Source organism: Diplodia corticola, assembly GCF_001883845.1.
Source record: "Diplodia corticola strain CBS 112549 chromosome Unknown scaffold46, whole genome shotgun sequence".
NCBI classification, from domain to species: domain Eukaryota; kingdom Fungi; phylum Ascomycota; class Dothideomycetes; order Botryosphaeriales; family Botryosphaeriaceae; genus Diplodia; species Diplodia corticola.
Window position 1 is genome coordinate 40,551 of NW_017971525.1, and position 25,457 is coordinate 66,007.

General features: G+C 56.9%; 11 protein-coding genes across 11 annotated transcripts; 7 read left to right on the forward strand and 4 right to left on the reverse strand.

Moving 5' to 3' along the window:
* Positions 1 to 473: 473 nt before the first annotated feature.
* Positions 474 to 1,553, forward strand: BKCO1_4600018 (glycerate-and formate-dehydrogenase; the record flags this gene model as incomplete). Its single annotated transcript, XM_020276274.1, has 2 exons — positions 474 to 581; positions 630 to 1,553. The coding sequence occupies 2 exons, from the start codon at positions 474 to 476 to the stop codon at positions 1,551 to 1,553; spliced, it is 1,032 nt and encodes a 343-aa protein (XP_020127839.1).
* A 222-nt stretch (positions 1,554 to 1,775) lies between these two features.
* Positions 1,776 to 2,920, reverse strand: BKCO1_4600019 (o-sialoglycoprotein endopeptidase; the record flags this gene model as incomplete). The annotated part of the gene is made up of 2 exons (XM_020276275.1): positions 1,776 to 2,485; positions 2,569 to 2,920. The coding sequence occupies 2 exons, from the start codon at positions 2,918 to 2,920 to the stop codon at positions 1,776 to 1,778; spliced, it is 1,062 nt and encodes a 353-aa protein (XP_020127840.1).
* A 265-nt stretch (positions 2,921 to 3,185) lies between these two features.
* On the forward strand, positions 3,186 to 4,767 carry BKCO1_4600020 (set domain-containing protein; the record flags this gene model as incomplete). Its single annotated transcript, XM_020276277.1, has 3 exons — positions 3,186 to 3,315; positions 3,414 to 4,228; positions 4,303 to 4,767. 3 exons carry the CDS (start codon positions 3,186 to 3,188, stop codon positions 4,765 to 4,767), a joined length of 1,410 nt encoding a protein of 469 aa, XP_020127848.1.
* A 631-nt stretch (positions 4,768 to 5,398) lies between these two features.
* BKCO1_4600021 (histone acetyltransferase complex component epl1) lies at positions 5,399 to 7,292 on the reverse strand (the record flags this gene model as incomplete). The annotated part of the gene is made up of 3 exons (XM_020276278.1): positions 5,399 to 6,175; positions 6,234 to 7,016; positions 7,131 to 7,292. The coding sequence occupies 3 exons, from the start codon at positions 7,290 to 7,292 to the stop codon at positions 5,399 to 5,401; spliced, it is 1,722 nt and encodes a 573-aa protein (XP_020127847.1).
* Positions 7,293 to 8,884: 1,592 nt separating this feature from the next.
* Positions 8,885 to 10,598, reverse strand: BKCO1_4600022 (carbohydrate-binding module family 48 protein; the record flags this gene model as incomplete). The annotated part of the gene is made up of 3 exons (XM_020276279.1): positions 8,885 to 8,932; positions 9,020 to 9,692; positions 9,805 to 10,598. 3 exons carry the CDS (start codon positions 10,596 to 10,598, stop codon positions 8,885 to 8,887), a joined length of 1,515 nt encoding a protein of 504 aa, XP_020127846.1.
* A 430-nt stretch (positions 10,599 to 11,028) lies between these two features.
* BKCO1_4600023 (uncharacterized protein) lies at positions 11,029 to 11,569 on the forward strand (the record flags this gene model as incomplete). The annotated part of the gene is made up of 2 exons (XM_020276280.1): positions 11,029 to 11,217; positions 11,276 to 11,569. 2 exons carry the CDS (start codon positions 11,029 to 11,031, stop codon positions 11,567 to 11,569), a joined length of 483 nt encoding a protein of 160 aa, XP_020127845.1.
* Positions 11,570 to 12,185: 616 nt separating this feature from the next.
* Positions 12,186 to 13,670, forward strand: BKCO1_4600024 (zinc finger protein rts2; the record flags this gene model as incomplete). The annotated part of the gene is made up of 7 exons (XM_020276281.1): positions 12,186 to 12,262; positions 12,485 to 12,534; positions 12,587 to 12,682; positions 12,740 to 12,784; positions 12,855 to 12,893; positions 12,942 to 12,960; positions 13,013 to 13,670. The coding sequence occupies 7 exons, from the start codon at positions 12,186 to 12,188 to the stop codon at positions 13,668 to 13,670; spliced, it is 984 nt and encodes a 327-aa protein (XP_020127850.1).
* An 866-nt stretch (positions 13,671 to 14,536) lies between these two features.
* Positions 14,537 to 15,602, forward strand: BKCO1_4600025 (mipc synthase subunit; the record flags this gene model as incomplete). Its single annotated transcript, XM_020276282.1, has 2 exons — positions 14,537 to 15,337; positions 15,393 to 15,602. The coding sequence occupies 2 exons, from the start codon at positions 14,537 to 14,539 to the stop codon at positions 15,600 to 15,602; spliced, it is 1,011 nt and encodes a 336-aa protein (XP_020127849.1).
* A 1,716-nt stretch (positions 15,603 to 17,318) lies between these two features.
* Positions 17,319 to 18,901, forward strand: BKCO1_4600026 (uncharacterized protein; the record flags this gene model as incomplete). Its single annotated transcript, XM_020276283.1, has 2 exons — positions 17,319 to 17,335; positions 17,386 to 18,901. 2 exons carry the CDS (start codon positions 17,319 to 17,321, stop codon positions 18,899 to 18,901), a joined length of 1,533 nt encoding a protein of 510 aa, XP_020127898.1.
* A 1,467-nt stretch (positions 18,902 to 20,368) lies between these two features.
* On the reverse strand, positions 20,369 to 21,257 carry BKCO1_4600027 (short-chain dehydrogenase reductase sdr; the record flags this gene model as incomplete). Its single annotated transcript, XM_020276284.1, has 3 exons — positions 20,369 to 20,806; positions 20,872 to 21,156; positions 21,210 to 21,257. The coding sequence occupies 3 exons, from the start codon at positions 21,255 to 21,257 to the stop codon at positions 20,369 to 20,371; spliced, it is 771 nt and encodes a 256-aa protein (XP_020127897.1).
* An 840-nt stretch (positions 21,258 to 22,097) lies between these two features.
* BKCO1_4600028 (vacuolar protein sorting-associated protein 45) lies at positions 22,098 to 24,073 on the forward strand (the record flags this gene model as incomplete). The annotated part of the gene is made up of 5 exons (XM_020276285.1): positions 22,098 to 22,211; positions 22,268 to 22,332; positions 22,382 to 23,012; positions 23,063 to 23,383; positions 23,432 to 24,073. 5 exons carry the CDS (start codon positions 22,098 to 22,100, stop codon positions 24,071 to 24,073), a joined length of 1,773 nt encoding a protein of 590 aa, XP_020127869.1.
* Between the last annotated feature and the right edge of the window lie 1,384 nt (positions 24,074 to 25,457).

The window sequence follows — 25,457 nt, forward strand, 5'->3', positions numbered from 1 at the left end:
GTAGGCCAGGGACATTGGTTCGCGACATGGCCATCTCGCATGCATATTGACCATGCACAGTCGCCATTACCCAAGACGGAGAGTCGATCTGCCACGAGGTGCATCGCGCCGCTTAGTCACCCATCACGTGAGCCTGTATGCACTTGTGAGTGACTACTGCCAGGAGAGCTCAGTCTGCATCCTGGAATAATCCAATCGCGATGAGCATCCGACGACAGGAAACTTCTCCGTCCATGGTCAACATATGCGTATGCTGTAGGCTGAAGGTAGCGCTTAGGAGCGGGAGTTGTGGGATGTATATATACAAACCCATATCAACAACCAAAGCTCGGCTGATACGGACCGATGCCGCTGATCGCTTTGGTCTTCCGAGCGCCAAGAGTATGCAGCCCCATCCTTGAACTGCGGGGTGTCTTTGATTATCATTTATCTCGCTGCTCTTCACCTGCTTGCCGAGACCAGAGCCCATCGCTATGTCTGCAATGGTGGCAACCGCAAAACCCAAGGCACTTTGCCTGCGCCACCCCGAATGGGTCGCCGCCGAATATCTAGACAACTTCCGTGAGAAGTTCGAGCTGCATGTGCGTGTATCGTGCAATCGGATGGGGCGCAAGCTAATACATCGCAAGGTAATCGACGTCCCTGATCGAAAAGAGTGGTTCCGCAACATCGACCAGAAGGTCAAACAAAACGGCCCATTCCAAGCCATGGTGATCCGAATGGGGACCCATCCCTACGGCAATTTCGACCAGGCCTTCTTTGCACCGCTTCTCCCTGATCTCAAATGCGTCGCATCGGCCTCAGCGGGCTACAACGAGTTCAGCGTCGACTGGATGACCTCGCAAAACATCTGGTTCTGCAACACTGTCGATGCCGTCTCCGAAGCCACAGCCGACATGGCCATCTTCCTCATGCTCGCCGCCATACGCGACACCACCCGTGCCGAAAAGGCCGCTCGTGAGGGCAGGTGGCGCGCGAACCACGTGCCGAGTCGTGATCCCACGGGCCTGAAGCTGGGCATCATTGGAATGGGCGCCATCGGAAAGCACCTTGCGCGGAAAGCTGCCGTCTTCAATCTCGGCGTCCAATACCACAACCGCAGGCGCCTTTCAGAGCCGGAGGAAGCGACGTACAACGCAAGGTACTGCTCAACCTTGCAAACGCTGCTTGAGACCTCTGATGTTGTCTCGATCAGCGTGCCGCTGAACGCTGATACAACCGGCATGATTGGCGCAAGCGAGCTGGCGCTAATGAAGGACTCGAGCATCTTGATCAATACCTCTCGCGGTGCAGTTGTTGATGAACAGGCCCTGATCAACGCTTTGGAGTCCGGGAAGATCTGGAGAGCTGGTCTGGATGTCTTTTGCGGCGAACCCGAAATTCATCATTACTTCAGGGAGAGCGAGAAGGTCATAATCCAACCCCATTTGGGAGGACTCACCCAAATGAGCTTCAAGAAGGCGGAGAGAGAATGCTTTGAGAACATCAAGGCATTCTTCGAGACCGGACACCCGGTGGCGCCTGTGAATGTCTTGAAGGCCAAAGAAGCATAGATGTCGTCTTACAGGAAATGGTCAGCAAAGCCATGTGGAGCGTTGAAACCCTGCATTGCATTCGTTGCACTTGGGGGAAGGAATTGCACCCTGCTCTTCGTGCATCGTCATGTCATTAAATCTCCACCTCAGGATATCACGCTTTGACTTTGCCCAAACGCCGTCAGATGAACGCGTGCTCTCTTTTGCCTTTTCTTTACCTTTTCGACGTAAGCCAGGGCCTCAATCGCGCCACTTGACAAAGACCTCGTCTGTCCTGAATCTCTGAGTGCAAGTGGTGTCTTTGAAGGGCATCTTCACGCCCGACGCATGCGCCAACAAGCCGGCTTGAGCAATCATGATGCCGTTATCGATGCAGAAGCGCTCGTCGGTGGCATACACGCTGCCGCCGCGATCCCGTGCCATCAAGCCCATCATCTCCTGCAGCCGCTCGTTGCAACCAACGCCTCCGACGATCAACACCTGTGCGGAGCCCACGTGGGCCATCGCCCGCTCGGTGATCTCAACCAGCATCGCAAAGATGGTTTCTTGCAACGAAAAGCACAGGTCCGCGGCCGTGATCAACTCTCCGTCCTCCTCGCTGCGCAACCTCTGGTCCTCAGGCAAGTTCTCGCTGATCATGGCCGCCAACTCGTCCACTGACGACTTGACGCCAGAGAAGCTAACATCCATACCCTTGACCGTGTAGGGAAGCTCGACGAGGTGCTTACCCTTCTTGGCGAGCTGCTCGATGTTGTAGCCAGGCGCTGGGTCGTTGGGGATGCGCAGGGTGCGGGCGAAGCGGTCGAGGCAGTTGCCGATTGCGATGTCCAATGTCTCGCCGAAGATGCGGTAGCGCTGCGCCGCGTAGGCGATGACCTGCGTATTGCCGCCCGACACGTACAGCACGACCGGGTTCTCAGCACCGGTGATGGCGCGGCCCATCTCGATGTCTAATTTGTGCGCGAGCCCGTCAGCAACCGTCGGTCCTCATGGCGATTCCCGCCACACGCGGGAGTCTTGGACAATGGCATACGTCCTACACAGTGGTTGACGCCGATCAACTCCTTCCCCCACATCAGCGACAGCGTGCGCGCGGCGACGGCGACGCTCTGCAGTGGGGCGCCCATGCCGGGGCCTTTGGTGTAGCAAATGCAGTCCAGATCGTCGACCGTTACGCCGGCCTGGCGCATGGCCTGCTTGACCAGGCGCACCACCCAGGCGCGGTGGTGTTTGGCGACATCCTTGGGCAGAAAGCCTTCACCCGGCGGCGAGTTGTAGGTGTGGCGCAGGTTCGCCAGCACAATGGGCTCCTTGCCCGGGGCGGGATGCGAGATGATGCCGACACCAAGCTTGTTGGCGCTGCCTTCGAGACCGAGTGCGATCATGGTGCTGGCGTGCGTCGCGGCGGGGCACAAGGGCAGTGAGATGTTTGAGAAATGGTATCGATAAGATTGGCCCAAGCATGAGCTGGCGGGAACAATGGTGCGTCCGAGGCGTCCGAGGCGCTAGTGGGACGCTAGCCGGGCTTACTGCTCACTGTGCGTGCGTGCTGCTGCAGGAATATTGTCTCCCGCTTGTTGCAACCACTCACTTGTCGCCCCGCTCTCCGGCCACACTGCTGTCTCCAGCGTGCGCTTCACTCCCGGAGAAATGGCGCCCCAGGATGATTTCAAGGAAAGGTCGTCCGCTTTCATGCGCTGGCTCCCTTCCGCTTCCGCAACGGTCTCCGAGAAGGTCACACTGGACGACTTGAGGCACCGGGGTGCTGGCAGAGGCCTGGGTATGTCTATGCCCAGAGATCCACGGCCCCTCATGAGCACTCTCCGCTCTCTCGCCTCGTTTGACTCCACGTCCAGACGCTGACTTGCCACTCTTCAGTTGCCGTGCAGGACATCCAGGAGGGCGAGGTGCTCTTCGCCATCCCCCGCTCCGCAGTCCTTAGCGCTGCCAACTCCTCCCTGTCCACCACTCTACCCCAAATCTTTGAAGACTTGGACCCATGGAGCACGCTCATCGTCACCATGATATACGAGTATCTGCGTGGCGACGCCTCGCCATGGAAGCCTTACTTCGACCTCCTTCCGGCTCATTTCGACACCTTGATGTTCTGGTCCGACGACGAGCTGGCCGAGCTGCAGGCCAGCGCCGTTGTGCAAAAGATCGGCAAGGATTCAGCCAACGAGCTGTTCAACGGCACCATCATCCCCCTTCTTCGTCGCCACGCCAACGTCTTCTTCCCCGACCCAAATGTCGCCCAAGGGGTCACCGACGACGAGCTCCTGGCATTGGCCCACCGCATGGGCAGCACCATCATGGCCTACGCCTTCGACATTGAGCCCGACCAAGCACCCCAGGAGGTCGACGAGGACGGCTACGCCTCGGAAGAGGAGGACGAGGCTCTGCCTAAGGGCATGGTGCCCCTTGCTGACATGCTCAATGCCGACGCCGACCGCAACAACGCACGTCTCCACTACGGACCCGACGTCCTGACCATGGAGGCAGTCACCGACATCAAGGCCGGCGATGAAATATTCAACGACTACGGTCCCCTGCCTCGCAGCGACTTGTTGCGGCGCTATGGCTACAGCACTCCTTTCTACGAACAGTACGACGTCGTCGAGATCCCTACCGACCTCATTGTCGAAACCTTCAAGGCCGAGGCCAAACTTTCCGATCAAGAGATTGAGGAAAAGGTAATAAAACAAAACTCCGCAAAATATTGTCACGAACCATTTTTCGCTTACTCTGCCGACCCCCCGCACAACAGCTCGCCTACCTCGAAGACCAAGACCTGTTCGAGACCGGCTACGACATCGGCCGCAACCCCGAACAGGACCCCGCGGCCGTCGCAAGCCCCGAGCTGGGCCTCTTGCTCGCCACGCTCCATCTCCCGCACGCCGACTTCCAGCGCATGCGGAAGAAGGGCAAGTTCCCCAAGCCGGACCTCACCCCTCAGACGGCTGCCCTGCTGCGGCAGGCCGTCGCCAAGCGCGCCGCTCAGTACCCCACTTCCCTTGCCGAAGACGTCCATCGTGTGTCTTCGGGCGCCGCCGACCTGGGCAACGCCAGGAAGGCCATGGCCCTCGCGGTGCGGATCGGCGAGAAAGAGATCCTAGAATGTGCCGCAAATCTGTTGGCAAAGGCGGCGGCGGCGACGGCACCCAACACGACCAAGAGGGACGGCGACGAAGGCGGTGAGAGCTCGTCGAACAAGAGAAGGAGAGTCGCCTGATCCACGATCGCAATTCGTCCTTGACTGTGGAGAAACAAGCGAGGAAGAAGGGTGCGAAAGCGAAAAAACACACAAAGGAGAATAACGGAACTGAAAAAAAAAGGCTTGATTCACTCGGCTCGCCGAGTCTCAATTGCATTCGGCTATGGGTTTCGTTTCCCCTTTCGACGATCGCTCGCCCGTCTCCGTCGATGCGCTATTCTACATGGTGGAAGCAGCCCAATTTTCGCCTTTCCAACGATTTGACACCATGACCGGACTGACGACCCTTTTCCTCCGCATGCATACTGTTCGGCACGTGCGTCCGGCTCACTTGGGAATCTCTCCTCCACTGACTACTGTACATAAAACAAAAGCCTGCCTTCTTACTGGTCTGGAGAAGAAAGCAAAAAAGAATATCCCTAACCCGTTGATCCGACAATGGTATATCCGTCTATCGTTATCGTTCTGGAAAGAAATGGGTGGCTGAAAGAAGAGGGGGATGACTCGGGGTTGCGGTGCGTGCCGGTAAATTGGATTTTCCTGCATCGATCGGGATTGTGAAGAGCTTGGGAATGGTGAAGAGCGGGCGGTATCTCGGCACGGCACTTGGGCGGCATTGTTAGGATGGCAGATCACACCCTTTTCTCCTTCAGCTGGGCCCGGTTGTTATCCTCTGTGGTGTTGGCTGGCCAGCTTGTCCAGGGTGTGGTGATCCTTGCGCAGCTGCGGCTGCTGCAGCAGCCAAAGTCCGCCGGGCTACCGCTTGATGCATTGCGGCCTCCCTGGAAACAGACCTGTCCATCAGGATACGGTATTTGATTGCAGCATCAGCGTAAAAGTCGATGGGGATGACGTCTTCTTCTTCGTCGCTGTCCCGGTCGTACTTGAAGCGCTCTGCTACACGATCGTCATTGTTCTCATCTGCGGGCCGCTTCAGTCCTCGCCGATCTATCATGAGACGTCCGCCACGGCCTGTCCTTCGCCTGAATGACGGCCGTCCAACAAAGGTTTCCTGGGGCGGAGTGGCGTAGCGGATCAGAGTGCTCTCGTCACCACGTTTTTCAGGTTGGGCAGGGTGCTGCTTGTTGGCATCTGCTGCCTCTTCTGACGACACTGACGCAGGAGGCGTTGGCAAGTACTCTGTGATGGCGGCACGAAATGCCGGTTGGCTCTCTTCCTCGAGAGGCGGCGTGATGGCTCGCCAAGTCACGTCCACGTAGTGTTTGTTCCACTCGCGATGCTTCTCCTTGTTCGACTCGATCGAGCGGGTAATCTCGTCTTCCCGCTTCGCGAGCTGCTCCTCCAAGGTGATGAGGTCGTTGTCCAGAGGACGACCATCGACACGGGAGAGCTGAGGTTTGGAGACCATACCAGGAGGGACACGATGGCCATTTGGATCGAGCTTCGGCTTCGGCTTCGGAACAGGCTGTCGACATCGTTAGCATCGCGCCCGACAAGAAGGTACGTGGAACGGTGAGTCTCACTCTCTGGTTGATGAGATCTTCGTCGTCACCCTTGATGCCAAGATTGCGCTTGGTCTCTTTGACCTCCATCCGCTTCTCGAAGATTAGTCTGTCATTGCCCAGCTGGTCTCTCCGTCCATATTCTCGCTGCTTCACAAAGTACATCAGTTCCCTCGCCTGCTCGAGCTCGTGCCTCAGCTTCTTCAGCTTCTCGGTCACTTGGGCATCTCTGCCGCGAGTCTTGCGAGCCTGGCGGACTTCGCGGCGTCTGAAGCAGACGTACGGATCCGAGTCATCAGTCTCAAGGTTGGTCTCGAACTTGAGCATTGGCGTCAAGCTACGGCTGCCTCGCTTTATCCGCTGTTGCTTCCAGTAGTCGTAGATGTCTTTTGCGAACTTCCGCGCAGGATCACTAATGGTCTCATCGAAGCTGTTTTCAAACTCCTCATATGGCAGGGCTGGTGTGTTGTCTACAGCAGCGAAGGGCTGCTTCTCCTGCGCCGTGCGCTCGAAGAAGTCGAAGACCTCCTCGAACCAGTCCTCAGTGCACTGCAGGCCAGCGGGCTTCTTCGCGTTCAGAGCTTTGAGCGCAACCTCATCCTCACTCGTCATGCAGTACTGCGTACCTTTGCAGTCTTCGACGGTCGACGAGAAGCGGATGTACGTGGCGGGCTGCACCCACCGTTTCGGATACACATCGTCATACTTCAGCTTACTCACGGTGGCATCGGGGGTAGGGATGTAGAGCTGCGCGACCTGGCCGCCGACGGCAGCCGCGTTGATGACGGCTTGGAGATGGTGTTCCTAGGGAGCTGGTCAGGGTCCTGGCTTCTCAACCGGTAGGAGCAACACGTGACAACAAAGAGATAGGACGTATCTGTAAGTGAGGTAAGTTGGGAGTGCTGTTGGGAAACTCACTATCTCTTCGCCCTTCTCAACACCGGTCTCGACCTTTGGGATGTGACGCTGCGCCTCTTCATCGGCGAGGTTTTCGACCTCACTTTCGCGCAAGATGGCCAAATTCTGCTTGGTGGACAGCTTGCGCTGACGGAAGCGCTGGCTAGAGATGCGCTGCGTCATCTTGGCTGCTGCGAGCGAGGCTGACGGTCGCGGTGGTGATTATTTGTTGCTGCAGCCTACAGGCGTAAGGTGAGGCCTTCCATGTGACGACAAAAATTAAAATTCAGAAACTTGGAAAGCAGCCTGCTTTGGAGGTATGATGGTTGCTGCGAAATTAGAAAACGAATGAACAGGGCCGGTCGTGAAGGTAGACTGGTCGGCGTGTGAGAGAGAGAGTACGGGAAAATGCCGATATCGACTGTTTCGCCGGGTTGGCTGCGGGAACCGCTGGCGCGATGCGTTGGTGGCCCGCGGTCGCGGGTGAATTGTGGTGCAGAGGCGGACAGGAATTTTTTGTCTGGGCGGTCGGGCACCCCCTTGCGAATCCCCCACTGCGAGCGACGTGGAGGAAAAGCGACGCGATGGCTAAGGCAACACGTGTCGCGCACGCCGCCTCAACGCGCTGCAAAACTCGCGGCTGCACCGGGAGGCGAAATTTCAGTCGCTCAAATGTCGGTTTGCGACTTTTCCGGGAGTTTTGCGATGGATTTTGGGGCAGTTCTTGATGAAGTCGGTGGGTTGGGGCGACACGGTGGTTCGCCGGTCGCAGCGCAGCGCAGTGTGTGAGTGAGTAGGGGGGGCGCGGGCGCGATGAGCGACCGGGCTTAGGGTGGGTGGTGGCAGCCCGTTTGGCAAGGAACTGGGCCGCCGCGTCGCCGCCTCTGGCTTCGCTCGCGTCACGTAAGCGATCCGCGCCAAGACTGATTGTCTCCTTCTGGTCGTTGCCCTTTCTCACCAGCCTCTCTCTCAGTTTTTTGTTTTTTTTTTCTTGTGCCATGCCCAGCACGACGCTAAATTCCTTGACCACTCACACAAGCAACACATCAGATACCGCTACCCAAACACAAGCCTTGGTTATTTGTGCCGCGCGACTCGCCTTTGCAGGGATTCCGCCCGCAATAGGAAAAGGATGCGGTTCTCACGTAGAAATGGAAGGACGAGTAAAGATGACGGCGGCATGACGATAGGATGGGGGGGGAAGGATCCGGAGAGGAATGCATGAAGCCACAACCAGAACGGAGGCTGGGTAGCGACGCGTGCCACCTCGACGCCCTTTTGTTTTCTTAGACCCCCGTCGCCGCCGAAGGAAAACAAAAGAAAGCCAAGACACTTACACTGCATTGCCAGTTGCCTGTGCAGACCAGAGTCTTTCGCGGCCGTCAACCTTGATGCCAGGGGTATATGCGCTCGCGTTCTCAATTTCTATATTCAAATGGCATTTAGAAGAAGCAAATCAATAGCACCATCGGCATGGCCTCGTCATAATTGCGCCTAATTAATCTTCGTTCTTCTGTTTCGAATGCATCGTTCGTGGTGTCCAGCCACCCTTTACCAATCCCAAGCGGGTATTCTTTCCTGCCGAGCTGTCATCGGTTTTCTCCGACTTGTCCGTTCAGAGGACCAGCGGCTTGTGGGTCGCGGGCTCTGTCGCCATGGCAGTACGCAACAGCGCTGTCAACCGTGATTAGGTGTCACGGTCGTCATGCCGGGCTCGCGAGGAAAAACTCTGTGATAATTAGATCAGTGAAGCAATGTTCACACCGAGAGACTTATTATTCCCCGGTGTCACTCGTTGGCTTGTACATGATAGTCGTAAGAAACTGTTTCTCGTTAGCATTAGGTTCCCAAAAGGTATCGCTCCGATGCAGGCGTGTGCAGTAAAGCCAATCAACATTGGGAGGATGTACCTTTCGTTTGTACCGCGTCGTAGCGCTGGTCGCCAGCACATTATGTTTGATGCTGCTTGTGGCAAGGTGATTGAGCACAGTGTGGTTGGGCATGTTTAGCACGCTGCTGTCATCCTTCATAGGCATGCTTCCGTTCAGAATGCTCTTGCTGAGCATCACAGGGAGAGACGGAGGCGGCGGCGTCGTGTTCAAAACTGCGCTTGCCCTTGCGAATTTGTTCGACTCTTCTTCCGCATCCAGATCGGCCAGGTACTGTGGAATGACGCAGTGATACTTCTTTGGAGGTGCCGGGGCCACAGGGACAGGATTGCTAGTTACTGCGGCTGGCGTCTCCGAGGCTGACGTGTTTGCTTGCGGAATCTGTCGGATTTCAGGTGAAGGAGGTATTATTTGAGGTGGATAGGTGCCTTCGGGTGCTTGTGCCTCTGATTTCTCGTCTGCTGGGCGCTGGTGCCCAGGGATATCCACAGGAGCGGTGGGCTGAGGCTCCTGGATTTGTGGGATATCGTCCGGCGACACTTCTAGGTAGTTGACAAGGATGTTGGTGAAGTCGACGGCTGTGGGCAGCTCGGGGGAGAGCTGCATCTCGTTGTCGACGAGGAATTTGAGGTGATGGGTGCCGGGCTGCAGGTGGATTATGGCAGAGAAAGCATCCTTGTGTTTGCTCGATCCGCTGTAGGCTTCGTCAGTATCTGGTGTAACTCAAGCAGCCTGGCTTGAGACATGAGGCAGCATTGGGGGCAGCGCCGCGGTGTCACCAAAAGCATTGGCATGCTCGCACTTACTTCTTATGCAGTCGAAACTTCTTATTCCATCCTGCAAATGTGCCGGTGACGTAGACCTTCTCCCCGGGGCCCAGCCACTCAACGACGGTGGGCACGGCTGGCCGCAGACCGCCCTCGGTGTCGAAGTTGTCGTCCACCACCTCATCCTCGTCGGCGGTGGTGCTGCTCAGCACCGAGGTGCGGCGGGGAAGCACGCCGTCGATGCTCTCCGGGTCGATCGGGGCCGTCAGGTCGGCAGGCGAGATGATGGGCGACCCGGGCGTGTGAACCTCTTCCTCAATGGGCAGCGGCAGGCGCGGCGGGCGCGCAAATGTCGCGGCCTGCGTGTGATAGGCATCCGACTGCGACGACGGCGCCTCGCCAGCGTCGGGCGGCGAAGACGAGGGCGCGCGGGCAGCCGACTGCGGCACGTCGACGGGCTGGGTGAGGGGCGAGGGCTCCGGCGGCGGCGGCGAGGGCTCGCGCTGGTCCTTTTCGTGGCTCTGGCCGCTGCCCATCCTCTCGAGCGTGGCAATGTCGTGCGGCTTGAGCGTCGGCGTGGCTACCGAGTGGGCGCGGCCACGCGAGTCGGGGCGGAGCGGCCTGGCGGCGGTCGAGTGTGCAGTTGCGCTCTCGAGGCTCGCCGAGGGCGGGGCAGCGCTGGCTTTGGCGTTGGAGAGGGCCTGGATGGACTCGCGGCGACGCGGTTCTCTGCGCACATTGTTCACCGCTTGGTTACTTATCGGCGCGGTCGCGTGCGGCGGGCCCTGGGGCGAGCTGGTGCTCTGGCGGGACGACGAGGGGCTGTTGCCCATCGCTCACGCTGTGTCTCGCGGCGCGCGTCCTGGGGCCGGGCGGCAGCGGGCAGCAGGTCCGATCCGAGTCTGCTATGGCGGTGCGGCAGCCAAAGGCGGGCCTCGTCATGGGCCTGTGACCTGGGCGGGCGATGTGCGTGCGGTGCAGCAGTGGGCAGGTTGCGGAGGCAGGGCTCTGGCGGGTCTGTCTGCCGCAGGAGGAGCGCCGCGTCTGCCGATCGAGCCCCAGGCAATCACCATCCTCCCGCGGCCTCCACCCCCGTCTGAAGGCGCCTTGACGATGTGACCGGCGAGAGGACAGCTCAGTTTGCGACCTGCTCTGAGGTCATCTGCACCTCCTCGGTATGCTCCCTGGCCCAACGAGCCCAGATGACACCTGACCTATCCAGGCTCCACGCCCGTTGATCCAAATCCCCCACTGCAGCCCGCCATGAGCGACGGTACCGCCCTGCTGCTGGCTGTGCCGTACTATCTGTTGGTCGTGCCCGCCTCCATCGTCCTCACCATCCTGTCGCCACTCTACTATGCCCTGCAGTTCGTCCTGCTGCCCTTCATCTACCTTGCGCATTTTGTTTGCCGCGCTGTCGTCTTCCCCTTCGTCGTGGTCGCCAAGCTAGAGGTAAGCCGGTTTTTATGCGTACTTTGCCCCCCCGTTGCCCATCTGATTGCGCCACCAGACACTCTGGGTATACCTTGGCGTTGCGGGAATTGTTGGGGGTACCACTGGTGGCATCCTCTATCTCAGCTTCGGCGTGCTGAAGACCGCTCTCAACCTTGACTCACGCGACGAGTTCTCCGGGACCACTGCTGCGGAGTACAGAGCTGCTCGGCGCAAGAAAAAGGCCTCCCAAGGGAACATTGGCGCTTCTGTGTCGACAGACAGCTCGGGACGACTGAGGGAAACTGCCCTGCTCAAGAAGCGGGACCTTTTGGCCCAGTCGATCATGAAAGAGGATGGCGCAGAGTATTGAACATGATTGACCTTCAGCCGCTCAAATCCTTCTGCGCCTGTATCTAGTTGTACCTTTAGCTTGATGATGGCCTCGACCGCGTCGGTCTGCCTGATCGTAATTCATGGGAATGACTCAGAGCATTCTTCACGGCTCACGAGCAGCTCTTCATCAGCTCAACGGTTCTCCAGCCCGCTTATTGCTAAGCCTATGCAGAGCACTGGACGCACTTATCACCGTGTTTATGTACATACCATTGGTCCTATGAGAGAGCAGTTTATTACAACCAAGATCCATATTCTTTGATGCATCATGATGGGTACTGACGTCAAACTACCAAAGGTATGGATTGCTTCTTTCGATGGGCGGAGATGATCAAGATAAGATATGCTTGAGTTGAGTGCTACCCTGAGTCAGCACGGACCTGACATGCGCGACTTCCTTACCTAACGTACAAGTCGGACATCGCCACCATTCCTCTCCACCCCACATCCCACCGCTACGACTTCGAGGTCCTCACCTCCATTTTTCGCAAACCTTGCCACCCAGCTTCCAGCTTCTGCGAACTGCCAGCACCAAGTTCCTCGATTTGCGCCGTTGACTCCACCCCTCCTGAGCTTCACCCAACGTCAGGAAAATGGGGCGCGCTGAAGTCGGCTCCACGAAATGGCAGGCCAACAAGATGAAGTCCAAGGGACTACAGCGACTGAGATGGTAAGTCACTCAACTCATACTGCCTGTACGAAATACGAACGTGCTCTTCGAAAGTGAAAAGCGCATGCCGTGCGGTAGCTTTGGCGATTATATTACTGCCGAAAGATCAGGCCATCAGGCCTGCAATGCAGCTGTCTGCGACAATTCTGAGCTACTCCCTTCGAGATTTAGTCTTTACAATTCGAGGTCTTCACTAGTACTTTGCTGACCGACCACTTGTAGGTACTGCCAGGCATGTGAGAAACAGTGCAGAGACGCCAACGGATACAAATGTTAGCTCGTCCGAGCCCTCGCCGCCTACATGCTTGCTGACCCTAGAAATAGGCCATGTGCAGTCAGAATCTCACGTACGGCAAATGTTGCTTATCGGGGAAGACCCTCGCAAGGCCATAAGCGACTTTTCCCAGCAGTTCCAGAACGGTTAGTTCAGCCGCTCTAGAGGCATTGCGAGTGCAACAGAATTAACACATTGTCTAGACTTCCTCCAGCTGCTGCGGACAGCCCACGGAGAGAAAAAGACAAGTAAGCAATCAAGTTCCATTTACTACGCTACAGACATCCGATTCCACCTACTGACATCGGCTTTACACAGATCTCAACCACTTCTATCAGGAATACATTAGAAACAAAGGTAAGAACTACTCTCTAAAGACAATCTACTGTATCTGACGTTTTGCAGAGCATATCCATATGAATGCGTAGGTGGCACACGTCGGTACTTGCTAGCTGCTCTTTCTGACCCTTTTATAGGACTAAGTGGCCGTCACTTACCGAGTTCGGCAAATATCTCGGAAGAGAAGGTATCTGTCGTGTATCTGAGGACGAGAAAGGGAACGGCCTTTGCGTTTCATGGATCGACAATAGCCCTGAGGCACTGCGGCGTCAGGACGCCATTCGCAAGAAAGAGCGGCAGGAGAAGGGCGACGAGGAGCGCGAGCAGCGCATGATCCAAGAGCAGGTTGAAAAGGCGCGCGCTGAAGTGAAGGTGGATGCTGAGCGGCACGACGAGAACACACAGCTGCAAAGGAAGGAGGGAGAGAAGATCCAGTTGAACCTCAAGCCATCAGTCGCAAAGACACCAAGCCCACCTCAGGCCACCGGCCCATCCCAACCACCGGATGGAGGATCCCAAGCGCAGGCTGCCAAGGAAGCGGTAGAGACGGGAGAGAAAGAGAGCGCTGCTGCTGCTCCGGCGAAGCCCACATTCTCCATGGGACTTGGTAACGGTAAACCCAAGAATGTGTTCTCGTCCAAGAAGAACCCTCTCGCAAGCAAGAAGGTTGCTGTCAAGGAGCAGCCAAAAAAGATGAGCGAAGCTGAGCGGATTATGAGGGAGGAGATGGACAGGAAGCGTCTTCGGGAAGGCGGAGGACCCGGTGGGGGAGCTAAACGTCAGCGGATAGGGTGAGCTGAGTGTATGCCCTTCTCCTTGTCCGTCGGACAGACGTAATTTGATTTAGCACGGCGCTGGGGCTACCTTGAATGGGCATTATCGGTTCAGGCCGGGTTACGGCGAAGCGGCGGCATGATGGCGCTTCTCCGCTAGAGCAAAGTAGAATTCATTCATCGGAAGAGCACGCTTCATAGCAGCGATGGTGATCAGACGCAGGTTCGCGGCCGGAAGCGGCGGAACGGTTATGAAACTGGCCGTTTGCCGGCGCGGTAGCGTCGCAAGTGAAGGCTTGTCTCTTCCATGTCGCGCGGAGACGGACACGGACACGCGATTTGTCGCGGCAGGGCAGAATGCGATGGCGTTTCGTAGCGGCCGCGTCACCTTGGCCTCACAGCGCCTAACGCTCGCCAACGCACGAGCCACGACAAGGAGACATGGAGCACACCATCCATCGGTGCAGCGTGAGAGAGCGAATGCGAGGGAAGGCGGGCGCCCATCGTCGCAGGCGGCGCTGCAGTCAACGGTTTCGCAAGGCGTTTTTTTTTTCTGGGGCCCTGGGCCCTGGCCCTGGCCCAAGGCTCCGCACGCAAGCTGAGCCCCAGCCGCACTAGACCCGCAAGCGCGCCTAATTTCGGCTCAGATGTGCGCTGCTCCAGCCTGCACCGCCGCCCTCCTTGGCCACCAGTTCACCTCTCCTTCAACGCCGTGGGTCAGTCCTCTCCTTCTCCGGTCCTTCACCGTGCTCCCGCCCATGGCTTGATCTCCTACCGGCTTCTTAATCGCACCTCGCGCCTGCCCCGGTCCCGTCGACCTGCTGCCCCGTTCCGCCACCCCGTACGGCATTTTAATTCCACTCCACCCCACTCTACACCGCTTTCACCATGCGCAAGGGCGTGCTTATTTTCCTCGTCATAAACCTCATCGTCATCGGCGTGCTCGTCCACAACGTTTGGACCCTTCTTGAGCTTCTCGTCGTCGATGGCTCCGAGGACCGCATCTCGCGCGCTGAGCTTCCGGCCCCTAACTCGGGCGCCATCAGCGAGCGGCCCCAATTGATCCCCAAGATCATCCACCAGACTTACATCAACGAGAGCATCCCAGAGCGCTGGCAGGAGGCACAGAAGAGCTGCATCGATCTGCACGAGGACTACGAGTACAGGCTATGGACAGACAAGAAGTCTCGCGAGTTCATCGCCGCGGAATACCCATGGTTCTTGGAGACCTTTGACGGCTATGAGTTCCCGATCCAGCGTGCCGATTCGATTCGCTATTTCGTGCTCGCGCACTTCGGTGGCATCTACATTGATCTCGATGATGGCTGCAACCGCCGCCTGGACCCTCTCCTCTCATACCCAAGCTGGCTTCGCCGCACCGTTCCTACCGGCGTGTCCAATGACGCCATGGGTGCTGTCCCGCGACACCCCTTCTTCCTCAAGGTTATCGATGCGCTGCCAAGATACAACCGTAACTGGTTGCTGCCTTACATCACTGTCATGGGTTCGACGGGTCCGCTCTTCCTCAGCGTCATCTGGAGGCACTACATCAACGAGGGCGCCGCGGCTGCGGAGGATGCCGAGATCCGCATCCTGTTCCCTGACGAATACAACAACCACCCGTGGAGTTTCTTCACGCACCACCTCGGAAACAGCTGGCATGGTGGGGACGTGAAGCTTATTTTCTGGGTACGACAGCTCCGTCAAGGTATATTGAGCCATTTGCTAACGTTCTTTTCTCCAGATGGCGCGCCACTGGTTCTTCCTCACCGTCCTTGGATTCATCATTGGTTTCTCGGTCATCGGAAGCCTCTGGTGGACGTACCGTTGCATGTCCCATCAAAGCAGGAGAGGCGGGATCGCCCGTTTCCTGCCTATTCCGGGGACTCGCCGCTCCGGAGATGCCGAGTATGAGCTTGTTGGTCGGAAAGACGATGATGACCACAAGGTCTGATGCTTGGACAACCGCATTCAAATTCTTCCAATCATCCATGTCGACCCATGAAACCCAATACTGAGATTTAATACGGCGGTGTTCACGGCTCGAACTGCCATTCTTCGATAATCTTCTTATATTACCTTCGTTGTACAGTCGATCACGAACTTAGCGTCTTGGCGTTGGCGGAAGTGCTCAGATACGAGGAAAGACGGGCGATCCGGCCCGGCAACTACAAAAAAAAAAGAGCTGTTTGGGAATGTTTGTCAGGCGTTCGGGCGTGACTGCAAAGAAGTCGACGATCCGGAGGTATATAAAGACACTGGACTCGTTCCCCGGACGTACGATGAGGGGATTGTAGTCAAGAGAGTCTCTTCGCATTTTTACGGGGAGGGAGAAGCCCCAGCATCCTAGCTATCATGTTTTACGTGCACCAAGCCGTTAAGGCAAACTTTTACGCCCGTTCAATGAAACACTGTCTAATACAGATGCCTGTAATAACACGACTTTCTTTTGCCTTGGCCTAATGGCCAGCCTATGCGATGCGTCTGAGTGGCAAAGCGCCACTGCCAGGTTTTCATGGCCAAAGTGAGAAAACATGTGTCGAAAAACAAAGGTTTGTTTGGATGAGGATTTCCCGAGGCCGGGCAACGGCCTGCAAACCATAGCAACCGTTATCGTAATCGGCGGTCGGGAGACGCTTTGGGAGCGGTGAGACGGTAGGCGCTTGTCATCATGCGTCATTGCGGTAATGCTAATCAACGGTAAATTGAAGCACTGGATGACGGTTTCCTGCGGCGGGGAATCCCCTGCCCCAGCGGCAACAATCGTCCCAGCCAAATGATGAGATGCGCAAACCCGTTCGAGATGGCAGGTTGCGGGTCGGCACTGGACGACCCCGGTCGCGCGCAATCGGCGGGGGATTGCTCCGAGATACGGGACGGTTAGCGCGCCAAGCAGATGTGCGGCGGGTGGAATCTCTCGAATCTTGTGATGCTCGTGGACAGGGCGGCGCAGCAGGCTGGGGTGCCGGAGTCAGGTTTCGCGCGATGTGGTTGCCACCAGCATGCAGGGAGGCTGCTGGCGCGCGACGAGGTTGGCTGCCGCAGTCGCCTCACAGGGACCGATCGCCAGCGGCGCGCCCGTAGAACCACTTGAAACACACGATCATCGGCCAGTGATATCAACGGTGTCGCGAGCCGGCAATAGCAGCGTGATAGTCGGCGGCACAGGAACAGCAAGCAGGCCGCCCACCGCTTGCCGTGCTATTTTTACGGGCTGCCGGGCGCGACTGCGGCGGCTTAAGGGGCGGCTGCCGGGCGGCAGCTTCGCGCGACGGGACGAGGTAAACAGCGCGACCAGACACACACCGCGGTCCTCGCATGCCTCCCTACTAAAACACCACTGCGCAGCAAACGGCTCCGCGCCAAATCCCAGCAGAGCGCTCGCGCACAAGCACCACCCGGCCGGGCCAAGCATTTTCCACGGCTCCCTCGCCGCGCACGCACCGTAGCCCAAAGTCCAACCGCGCAGATCGGGGCAGCGTCGTCGCTTCTTGGCGCGACCCTTCCCCTGTGCTGCACCACGCCCCAAGCCAACTTTCTTCACCACAACACCGGCATCCTCCACGTCAGCGCCCTCTCTCGCTCACGCGTGCCGCCCCGTATGAGCCTGCATTGAACGCCGACACTCGCTCTCGCCGCGTCAAACGCTCGCTCCAGCAATCTGCTCGCCATGGCTGAAAAGCCCAAGTACGTCCCCCTTGGCCCAACCCTCTAGCCAGCTGCTAATCGCCCTGTAGCATGCTCACCTCCGCGTGGCGCGACTTCTGGCACACCATGACCTCCAACGACCGCCATGCCTCCCACGACTCTCCTTTCCGCACCGGCCAGCATGTCCCGCTTCCCCAGAGCCGTCATACGCCGCTCACCTCCGTCGCAACCAGCGCAATGGAGTCTCGCACCGACTTCAACTCGCCCTACGCCCAGGACGAGCCTTCCGCCAACGGCTTCGTCAACTCGCCCCGCGCCCCAATGTCCCCTTCGTCTCCATACTCGCCCGGCATGCGTTCCAGCATGGCCCGTCCGCCCGACGAGAACAACCCCACGATGGACGGTGTCAACTCGGGTGAGATCCAGATGCAGAGCTTCAGCGATGGTCTTCCGCCGCCTCCGCCGGTCGGCCACTCTTGGAAGCGCGTTGACCGGTGGCTTGAGGATCGCTTTGTGGAGCTTTGGGACAATATGTGCGAGGGTGCCACTCACAACGATGTCAATGAGCTGGAGCACATCCTGGACGTTACTCTGCCCGTCGAGGTACGCGAGTCACTTCAGATCCATGACGGTCAGGAGCGTGGTGGTCTGCCGACAGGCTTGTTCTTCGGGTGCATGATCCTGGACTGCGAAGAGATAGTCATGGAATATTCCAATTGGCGCAAGGTCAATGAGGATGTCCTCGCCGCCCAGCCCTCTTACCAGGCCCCCCAGGTGCCGATCAAGGCCGTTGCTGGTCCCTCGTCCTCCCCGGCACCGACCGATGCGCAAAAGGCCAACAATCCCATGTGGAGACAGGACTTGCTCTCGCGTCAGGACTCGCAGCCGCCGAACGCAATTCAGAAGGTCTATGCTCACCCCGCCTGGATCCCTCTCGCCCGCGACTGGGGTGGAAACTGCTTGGCTGTCGATCTCGCGCCTGGCCCCGCTGGAAAGTGGGGACAGGTCATCATTTTCGGTCGCGACTACGACACCAAGTTCGTCGTCGCTCGTTCTTGGGCCGCCTTCCTCGCTCAGTTCGCCGATGACCTGGTCTCCGACAAGACATACGTGGATGAGGAAACCATGGAAATGAAACTCAAGATTTTCGCGAAGCAGAACGTTGAGCCTCCGTACCTTGAAATTCTCCGCTGGCGTGCCGACCAGAAGTATGGCCGCAAGCCCAAGAGAAGGCCTCAGAGCACGCTCTCCATCAACCCCAACGCCCCCCCTGCCTCGAACGGAACCAGCCCGTATGGTAGCCCTGGCTCTGGTGGTGAAGATAGGGGTCGCTCGCCTCACAGGCTGAGCAGGAATGGCACCAGCCCTCGTGTGCCTATCTCAAGTCCTCTGGCCCGTGTGGCAGAGGAAGCCCCCCCGGCGGTCAAGGTCCACACGGACGAGGAAAAGCTCATCGAGATGAACACGCCCCGGCCCAGCTCTGACCTGAACTCCAACAACGCAAGTCAGAAGAACAGCATGGAGAGCGACAAGGAGAACGGCAGCGAAAAGGGCAAGGGTAAGAGCGTGGTGTCGTCGGAAGAGATGAAGACTGTCGAGATATAAGCGTCTCGCCGCTCTGCATCGTCCAAAGCTTGTCACGAGCGGCCATGTCTTACATTACGGATTACAAGAGCAAATGATACATTAAAGACACATCTTCGGAGTTGGGTTTGGCAGTTGACGACGGTGATCGAAGCAACAACGAATCTCACTCATCATGAGACCTGGGGGAGAAGGAGTGGGTTATGTCCTTACGCTTGCTTCTACGGGGAAACATCCAAGGTGCATCAAAATCGTCGGCAACAATTCTTCGTTTTCCCTGGCAGGGGCACACTAATCTGCTTCAACGGGCTGCAATTTCCAACAAGCAGGCCCGTTCGACCTGACCAGACCGGCCGGTTTTATTACTGCTGCTGCTTTCGATTTCTCGGCTTCGCCTTCGGCGGGGCGAGCATGGGCTGCTTGGCGGACCTGGGCTTTTTTTCCTCCCTTTCAACTTGCATTGGTGCTTTTGCTTTCAATTTTGCAAAGCTGTGGGTTTCTGCTTGGCTAATCGGAGTTCAGTCGAGCTTTATATCAGTCAGTAAGCGAGCCAATCTTGTTTCTACTTCATACCTGGTTGCCGCAATCGTTGACGACGGCGGCGAACTGGTGCTCGGCGCTTCCTTCAAAGCTCCCCTTTGCGCAAATGTGTGTAGTTGTACTAGCAGCAGCAGTGATAGATAAACACAAAGCTCGTCATTATATTCCATGAGGCAGTGCAATTTTGAAGCAGCGGCAGCAACGTTTTGGTATCGGGGGTATTGTAGATTAATTCGGGGGGATTTTCTTTTGGCTTTGGTGAGGTTCATTGTTATGGAAATGAAATGAGAAAGGAATATCAAATCTACTAAATGGTGAAAGCCAGGTACAGTACCCCAATGGGTCTGTAGAAATTTCCTTGTCCACGATCCGCGAAGGATACTACTCGACCCCTCCATGCATGGACGTTCAAAGCAATTGGCAAGGATGCTGTAGACATGACGGCTCTGGAAGAAGGGGGCAAAGTTTCTCTCTGCAACCCACTGTGGGACACTTCTCCAGGACATGAAGCATGTGGGTACACTGTATCATTGGCTAGCGTTTCGAGGTGCGGGTACGCCGGGGCATGGGTGGGTAAGCGACGTGCACGTTTGCCCGCGCAATCGGAGCCGACGGCTATACACAGACGCCCTTTTCGTGCCGTACCGCTCTGCCGTCGGACGAAAAGGCCTGTGGTGCGAGGGACAGGAGAGCGGGCTGCGGTGGATGCCGCGTCTGTGAGCGTCCGATAGGCGTGTGGCACGGCCGTCCAGCGCCCCCCCTTTTTAACACCCACCTACATGCGGCCCCGGCTGTCTTCTAGAACTCTCGGGGGAGAAGCGAAGACGGGGGAAAGGTTGGAAATGAGCCAAGGAGCGAATTTGAGGGGGGTCCTTCTTACGTTATACCAGCTTGTTACGACTACATGGTCTATTATGTATCTGTATCAACACCACCGCGCCCCCCTCATCAGAACTTCTCGCACGCGGGCCGCATGTCCAGCTCGTGGGTCCACAGGTCCGGCTCCTGCTGGTGCAGCCACAGGTACGTCTTGCCGACGGACTCGGCGCTCATCTTCCTGCCGGCGCGCTGGTCGTCGCCGTACGCGTCGGCGATGGCGCCGTTGGCGATGGTATGGGCGACGTGTATCCCTTTCTCCGACATCTCGCGGGCCAGCGTCTGCGCCAGCTGACGCACCGACGCGCGCCCGGCGCCGTAGGCTGCAAACTGGGCGGAGCAGCGCAGCGCTCCGAGCGTACCGGTGAAGATCAGAGTGCCTTTCTTTGCGCCGCTGCCGTCCGACGAGGCGAGCGGGGCGGCGCCATGGTCGGCGAAGAGGCGCTTGATGGATTCTTGCGCGAAGGTGAAGGCCCCGCCGACGTACGTTTCTAGAGAATCGATGAAGTCCTAGGGGGGGACGATCAGTCAACTGGGCTTGAGGTGTGCAATTTTATTTTCTTTTTTCGGAATACCTCATGGGTCTCTTCGAGAAAGGGCTTCTTGCTGCTGTGTTTGACGCTATAAATTGCCAGACGAAGCTTCAAGTCCTTGAACGAAGGGTGCTTTTCGATATCGGAGAAGGTCATCTCCAGAGAATCGGGCGATTCGTCGGTGGGGAATGCCTCGAGCACAGCTCCTGGGGCAGAAGAGCGGAGACTCTTGGTGAGCTCCTGAAGAGGCTCAGGGCGTCGGGCGATAAGTGCGACGGCGAGGTTGCCGTGAGAGGGGTGGGCAAGGATTCGAGCTATGCCGGCGCCCTTGAAACCATCAGATCCTGGACGCAGGGGCCAGTTGATGGGTTGGAGCTTACGGTATTCGGGCCTGCGCCCATGAGGATTGCCAGTCCTGATGGAGCCATTGCTGTATATTGCGAGCCGCGAAGCCGAGTGGATATAGAGAGACAATGCTACACCTGCTCTCGGTGTAGCTGTGGTTGCGTTCAAGAAAGCGGGAAGGTGCAGTGATAATCCATGACGTCATCTTGCTGGTATAGGTAGGAGGCATGGAATGTGTATGCAACCGAGTGCGGCTCTTTACCCCAAACGGATGCCGCAGCGGACTTAACGGAGCATGGACCGAACTCGACGAGTCTCCAAAGCCCTGCTTCGACGGCACTCGGGCAAATGGCGTTCAGCAAGCCGTACCCTTTGGAGAATAATGCGTTCAAGCGAGGCCGGGATCTCTCGATAGCTAAGCGTGAGCAGCGATGGCCTCGAAGTCGACAGCACAGTGGCCTACGGCGATCCTTTGTGTGGGCAATTGAAGCACGTGTACCGACGTAGATGTAGGTTCAAGCAACCTTTCACCATGAGCAGCTGAAGCAGATACAGCGATGTAGGTAGGTCAATTTCTTTGCTGGACAAAGGCAGCGCTCGAGCTGAACCGGGAACGGCTGCCGGTGGATATGGCAGGCATGGCGCAGGGTCAATGACAGATGCCAGTCCCACGTGCGTCTCGAGCTGATGAAGCAGCGGTGGGATGGCGCAGCGACAGGCGGAGGGAGAATCCATGTGGCTTACGTAGCGCTTGGCGGCGCAGGTTGCCGCGATCGGCAGCGACGAGGGACAGCTGTGCAGCTCCAGGCACACTGCCACTGCAGCTTCAGCCCAGCCCATGCAACCCCGCCGTCCGACTCGACTGTCACGCCTTCCGCCATTGCACCCTCAACCACAAGCGCGCGCCGCGCCCAAAGCCCACCATGGATATCGTGCAGTCCGTGTCGGGCTACATCACCAAGATGGTGTCGGCCGGCGACAGCTCCACCGGCTCTCAGCCGGCCAAGATGAAGATACTACTGCTCGACAGCGAGACGGTAGGTCCGTCGCCTCGCCCGCCAGCAGCAGTGCGCCCGTTGCTGATGCTCCAAAGGTCCCCATCGTCTCGACCGCCACCACCCAGTCAGCCCTGCTCAGCCATGAAGTCTACCTCACCGAGTGCGTCCAAAGCCCGTGCCAGCCCTCGGCCCCGCTGACAGAGAACAAGCCGCCTCGACAGCCAGACGCGCGAGAAGATGCGCCACCTGCGCTGCCTGTGCTTTATCCGTCCCTCGCCCGAGTCCATCCAATTCCTCATCGACGAGCTGCGCGAGCCCAAGTACGGCGAATACAACATCTACTTCAGCAACATCATACGCAAGTCCTCGCTCGAGCGCCTAGCCGAGGCCGACGACCATGAAGTCGTGCGCGCTGTGCACGAGTACTTTGCCGACTACCTGGTCGTCAATCCCGACCTCATGTCGCTCAATCTGCAGCACAGGATATGGAGCACCAACCCGGACTTGTGGAACCCGGATGCCCTGCAGCGTTCTACCGAGGGCATCATCGCCCTGCTGCTGTCAATGAAGAAGCGGCCTTTGATCCGCTATCAAAAGGATAGTCTCCTGGCCAAGAAGCTGGCAACCGAGGTCCGCTATCAGATGACCCAGGAGGAGCAATTGTTCGATTTTCGCAAGACGGACACCCCTCCCATCCTGCTCCTCGTGGACAGAAGAGATGATCCCGTCACTCCGTTGCTCACCCAGTGGACATATCAAGCTATGGTGCATGAACTTATGGGCATAAAGAACGGCAGGGTTGACCTGAGTGATGTACCTGACATTCGGCCTGAGCTCAAGGTGAGTCGACAGAGGTGGCCTGCACTGCTGCTCCGCTGACGGGCATGTAGGAAATCACTTTATCACAAGATCAGGACCCATTCTTCAAGAAGAACATGTACCTCAACTTTGGAGATCTTGGCCAGAATGCCAAGGATTACGTCGAGCAGTTCGCATCCAAACAACAAGGCAGCCTCAAATTGGAGTCCATCACCGATATGAAGCGCTTCGTTGAGGATTATCCGGAATTTCGCAAGTTGTCCGGCAACGTCACCAAGCATGTCACGCTTGTGGGAGAGTTGAGCCGGCGTGTAGGGGAGGACCACCTTCTGGACGTCAGTGAGCTCGAGCAGAGCTTGGCTTGCAACGAAAACCATTCCAATGATGTCAAGGTTGGCAAACCTCCCTATTCTGCTAGGTTCCCAGCTAATGTCTGACAGCATCTACAACAAATCATTTCCAATCCCTCGATAGCCCCGGACAACAAGCTTCGCCTCACCGCAATCTATGCGCTCAGATACCACAAGCACCCTTCTAATTCGATCCCCATGTTGCTTGATCTTCTTGCTGTGGCTGGCAACTTGTCTCGCCACCGAATTGACCTGGTCAACAAGCTCCTACATTATCACCAGTCTTTGCAGGTCACCACGTCTGGTGCAGCGGGAATTCCTGATTTATTCCAGTCCGGCTCTCTGTTCAGCAATGCACAGAACAGGTTCAAGGGCCTCAAGGGTGTGGAAAACGTCTACACCCAGCATTCGCCAAGATTGGAGGGCACACTACAAGATCTGATCAAAGGCCGTTTGCGCGACCATCTGTACCCATTCGTCGATGGCGGTGGCACCACCAGAGACAAGCCGCAAGATATCATCATCTTCATGGTGGGCGGCGCGACGTATGAGGAAGCGAAGATGGTTGCGCAGGTCAACGCTAGTTCACCCGGCGTCAGGGTGGTTCTTGGTGGCACTTCGATACACAACAGTATGAGTTTTCTGGAAGAGGTTGAGGATGCTGTTCAGTCTTGGCCTGAGCCTACCCCGGCCACGGCGGCTGGACGGTTGAGAAGAGAAATTGGGAGATAATGTGCATACGACAAGACGGCGTAGCGCGGCGTTGGTGGTTAATTTTGTAGTACCTGCCATGGCAGGTCACAGGGTCTCGGGATAGTTGGTATGCATAACGCACAAGCAAACTACTTTTGGTGCTTGCTATGGTTCTTTCCTTTCTTTTCCCCCAAATGCAACATCGTGCCAGCACCCATGCACTATAAAATTCTACTTGCTCTTAGGTTGAATTTGCCGTTCTCTATTGATAGTGATATATTTCTAACCACTATCAAATCCGCAGTGAGACGGAATAGCATCTAAAAAAAATTCATAACTAGGTACAGCATCCTCTGCAGGCCAATGGGGTGGGGGTTTGCCATGCGGTCAGACCGCATTATTTGACCGGCACCTCACATTTATTACGTTCATGCTGTCCACCCCACTTTTGAGACCAACACCATCGCCGCTCATCAGTCTTTCGCGGATGGTGATGAACTCAAGGCTATCACGCGTCCTCCCAGCATTGCTGCAGCCGGTAAGTCGAGAATTCGGTGCTCCAAGGGAGAGGGGAAAGTAAGTGCTTAACTCCTGACCTACTTTGGAAGAGGACGATTACGTTTTTCCCACGGAGAAGCGCCGCGAATCCGAGGATGTCCTTGCACAGATGCGGGCAACGTATCAGTTGGCGCTGTACGCAGGTACCGTGCATGCGTTTGCCACTCGTGGTGATCTGTCAGAAGAAAAACGTCAAGTTTGCGAAGGAGCGGGCTTTTCTGCAAGCTGTTAGATGTCTTTTTGATGAGCATGTCAAGGCCTAAAAGGTCACTTCGTATAGGTTGTGGCGGGAAGCTGATGATGAGGCATGCTTGGACAAGTGAGATTCTGTTGCAATTCACCGCGGTGAAAAAGCTCCTTTGGCGTGCAAGGACTTGGACTTCCAGCTCGTGTCATCGTGGCAGCTTTCCACCAATAGAGCTTCTTTTCTTAGGATTTATTCGATGGCACACGGAGATAAAGGCAATCGGGGACAATGTCCTCACACACCTCACACACACACAGGAAGGAACTGATCTACAGCGATCCTCGGTGCAGGTAGTCGAGACAGATATTTCAACGTAGATGTAGTTTTAAACAGCTTTTCTTCGCGAGCAGGTGAAGCAGATATCCAAACGCAGATGTATTATCGAAATTATATCTACATAAATGAACCTAGATATTGAGCTCCGCTACCCCGTGTAGGTATGTTAATTTCTTTCTGCACCAACTATGCCACAATTCCTTTTCACTGTACTTGAGAAAGCATAAAAAGCATAAGTACGTCTTATTACTAATATGATGATGGTGACATCGCAGTGGCATGGCCTTATTCATTTTCTGTCGACTCACAGAAGCAACTCCTTGCATGCAGCACCGTGACACG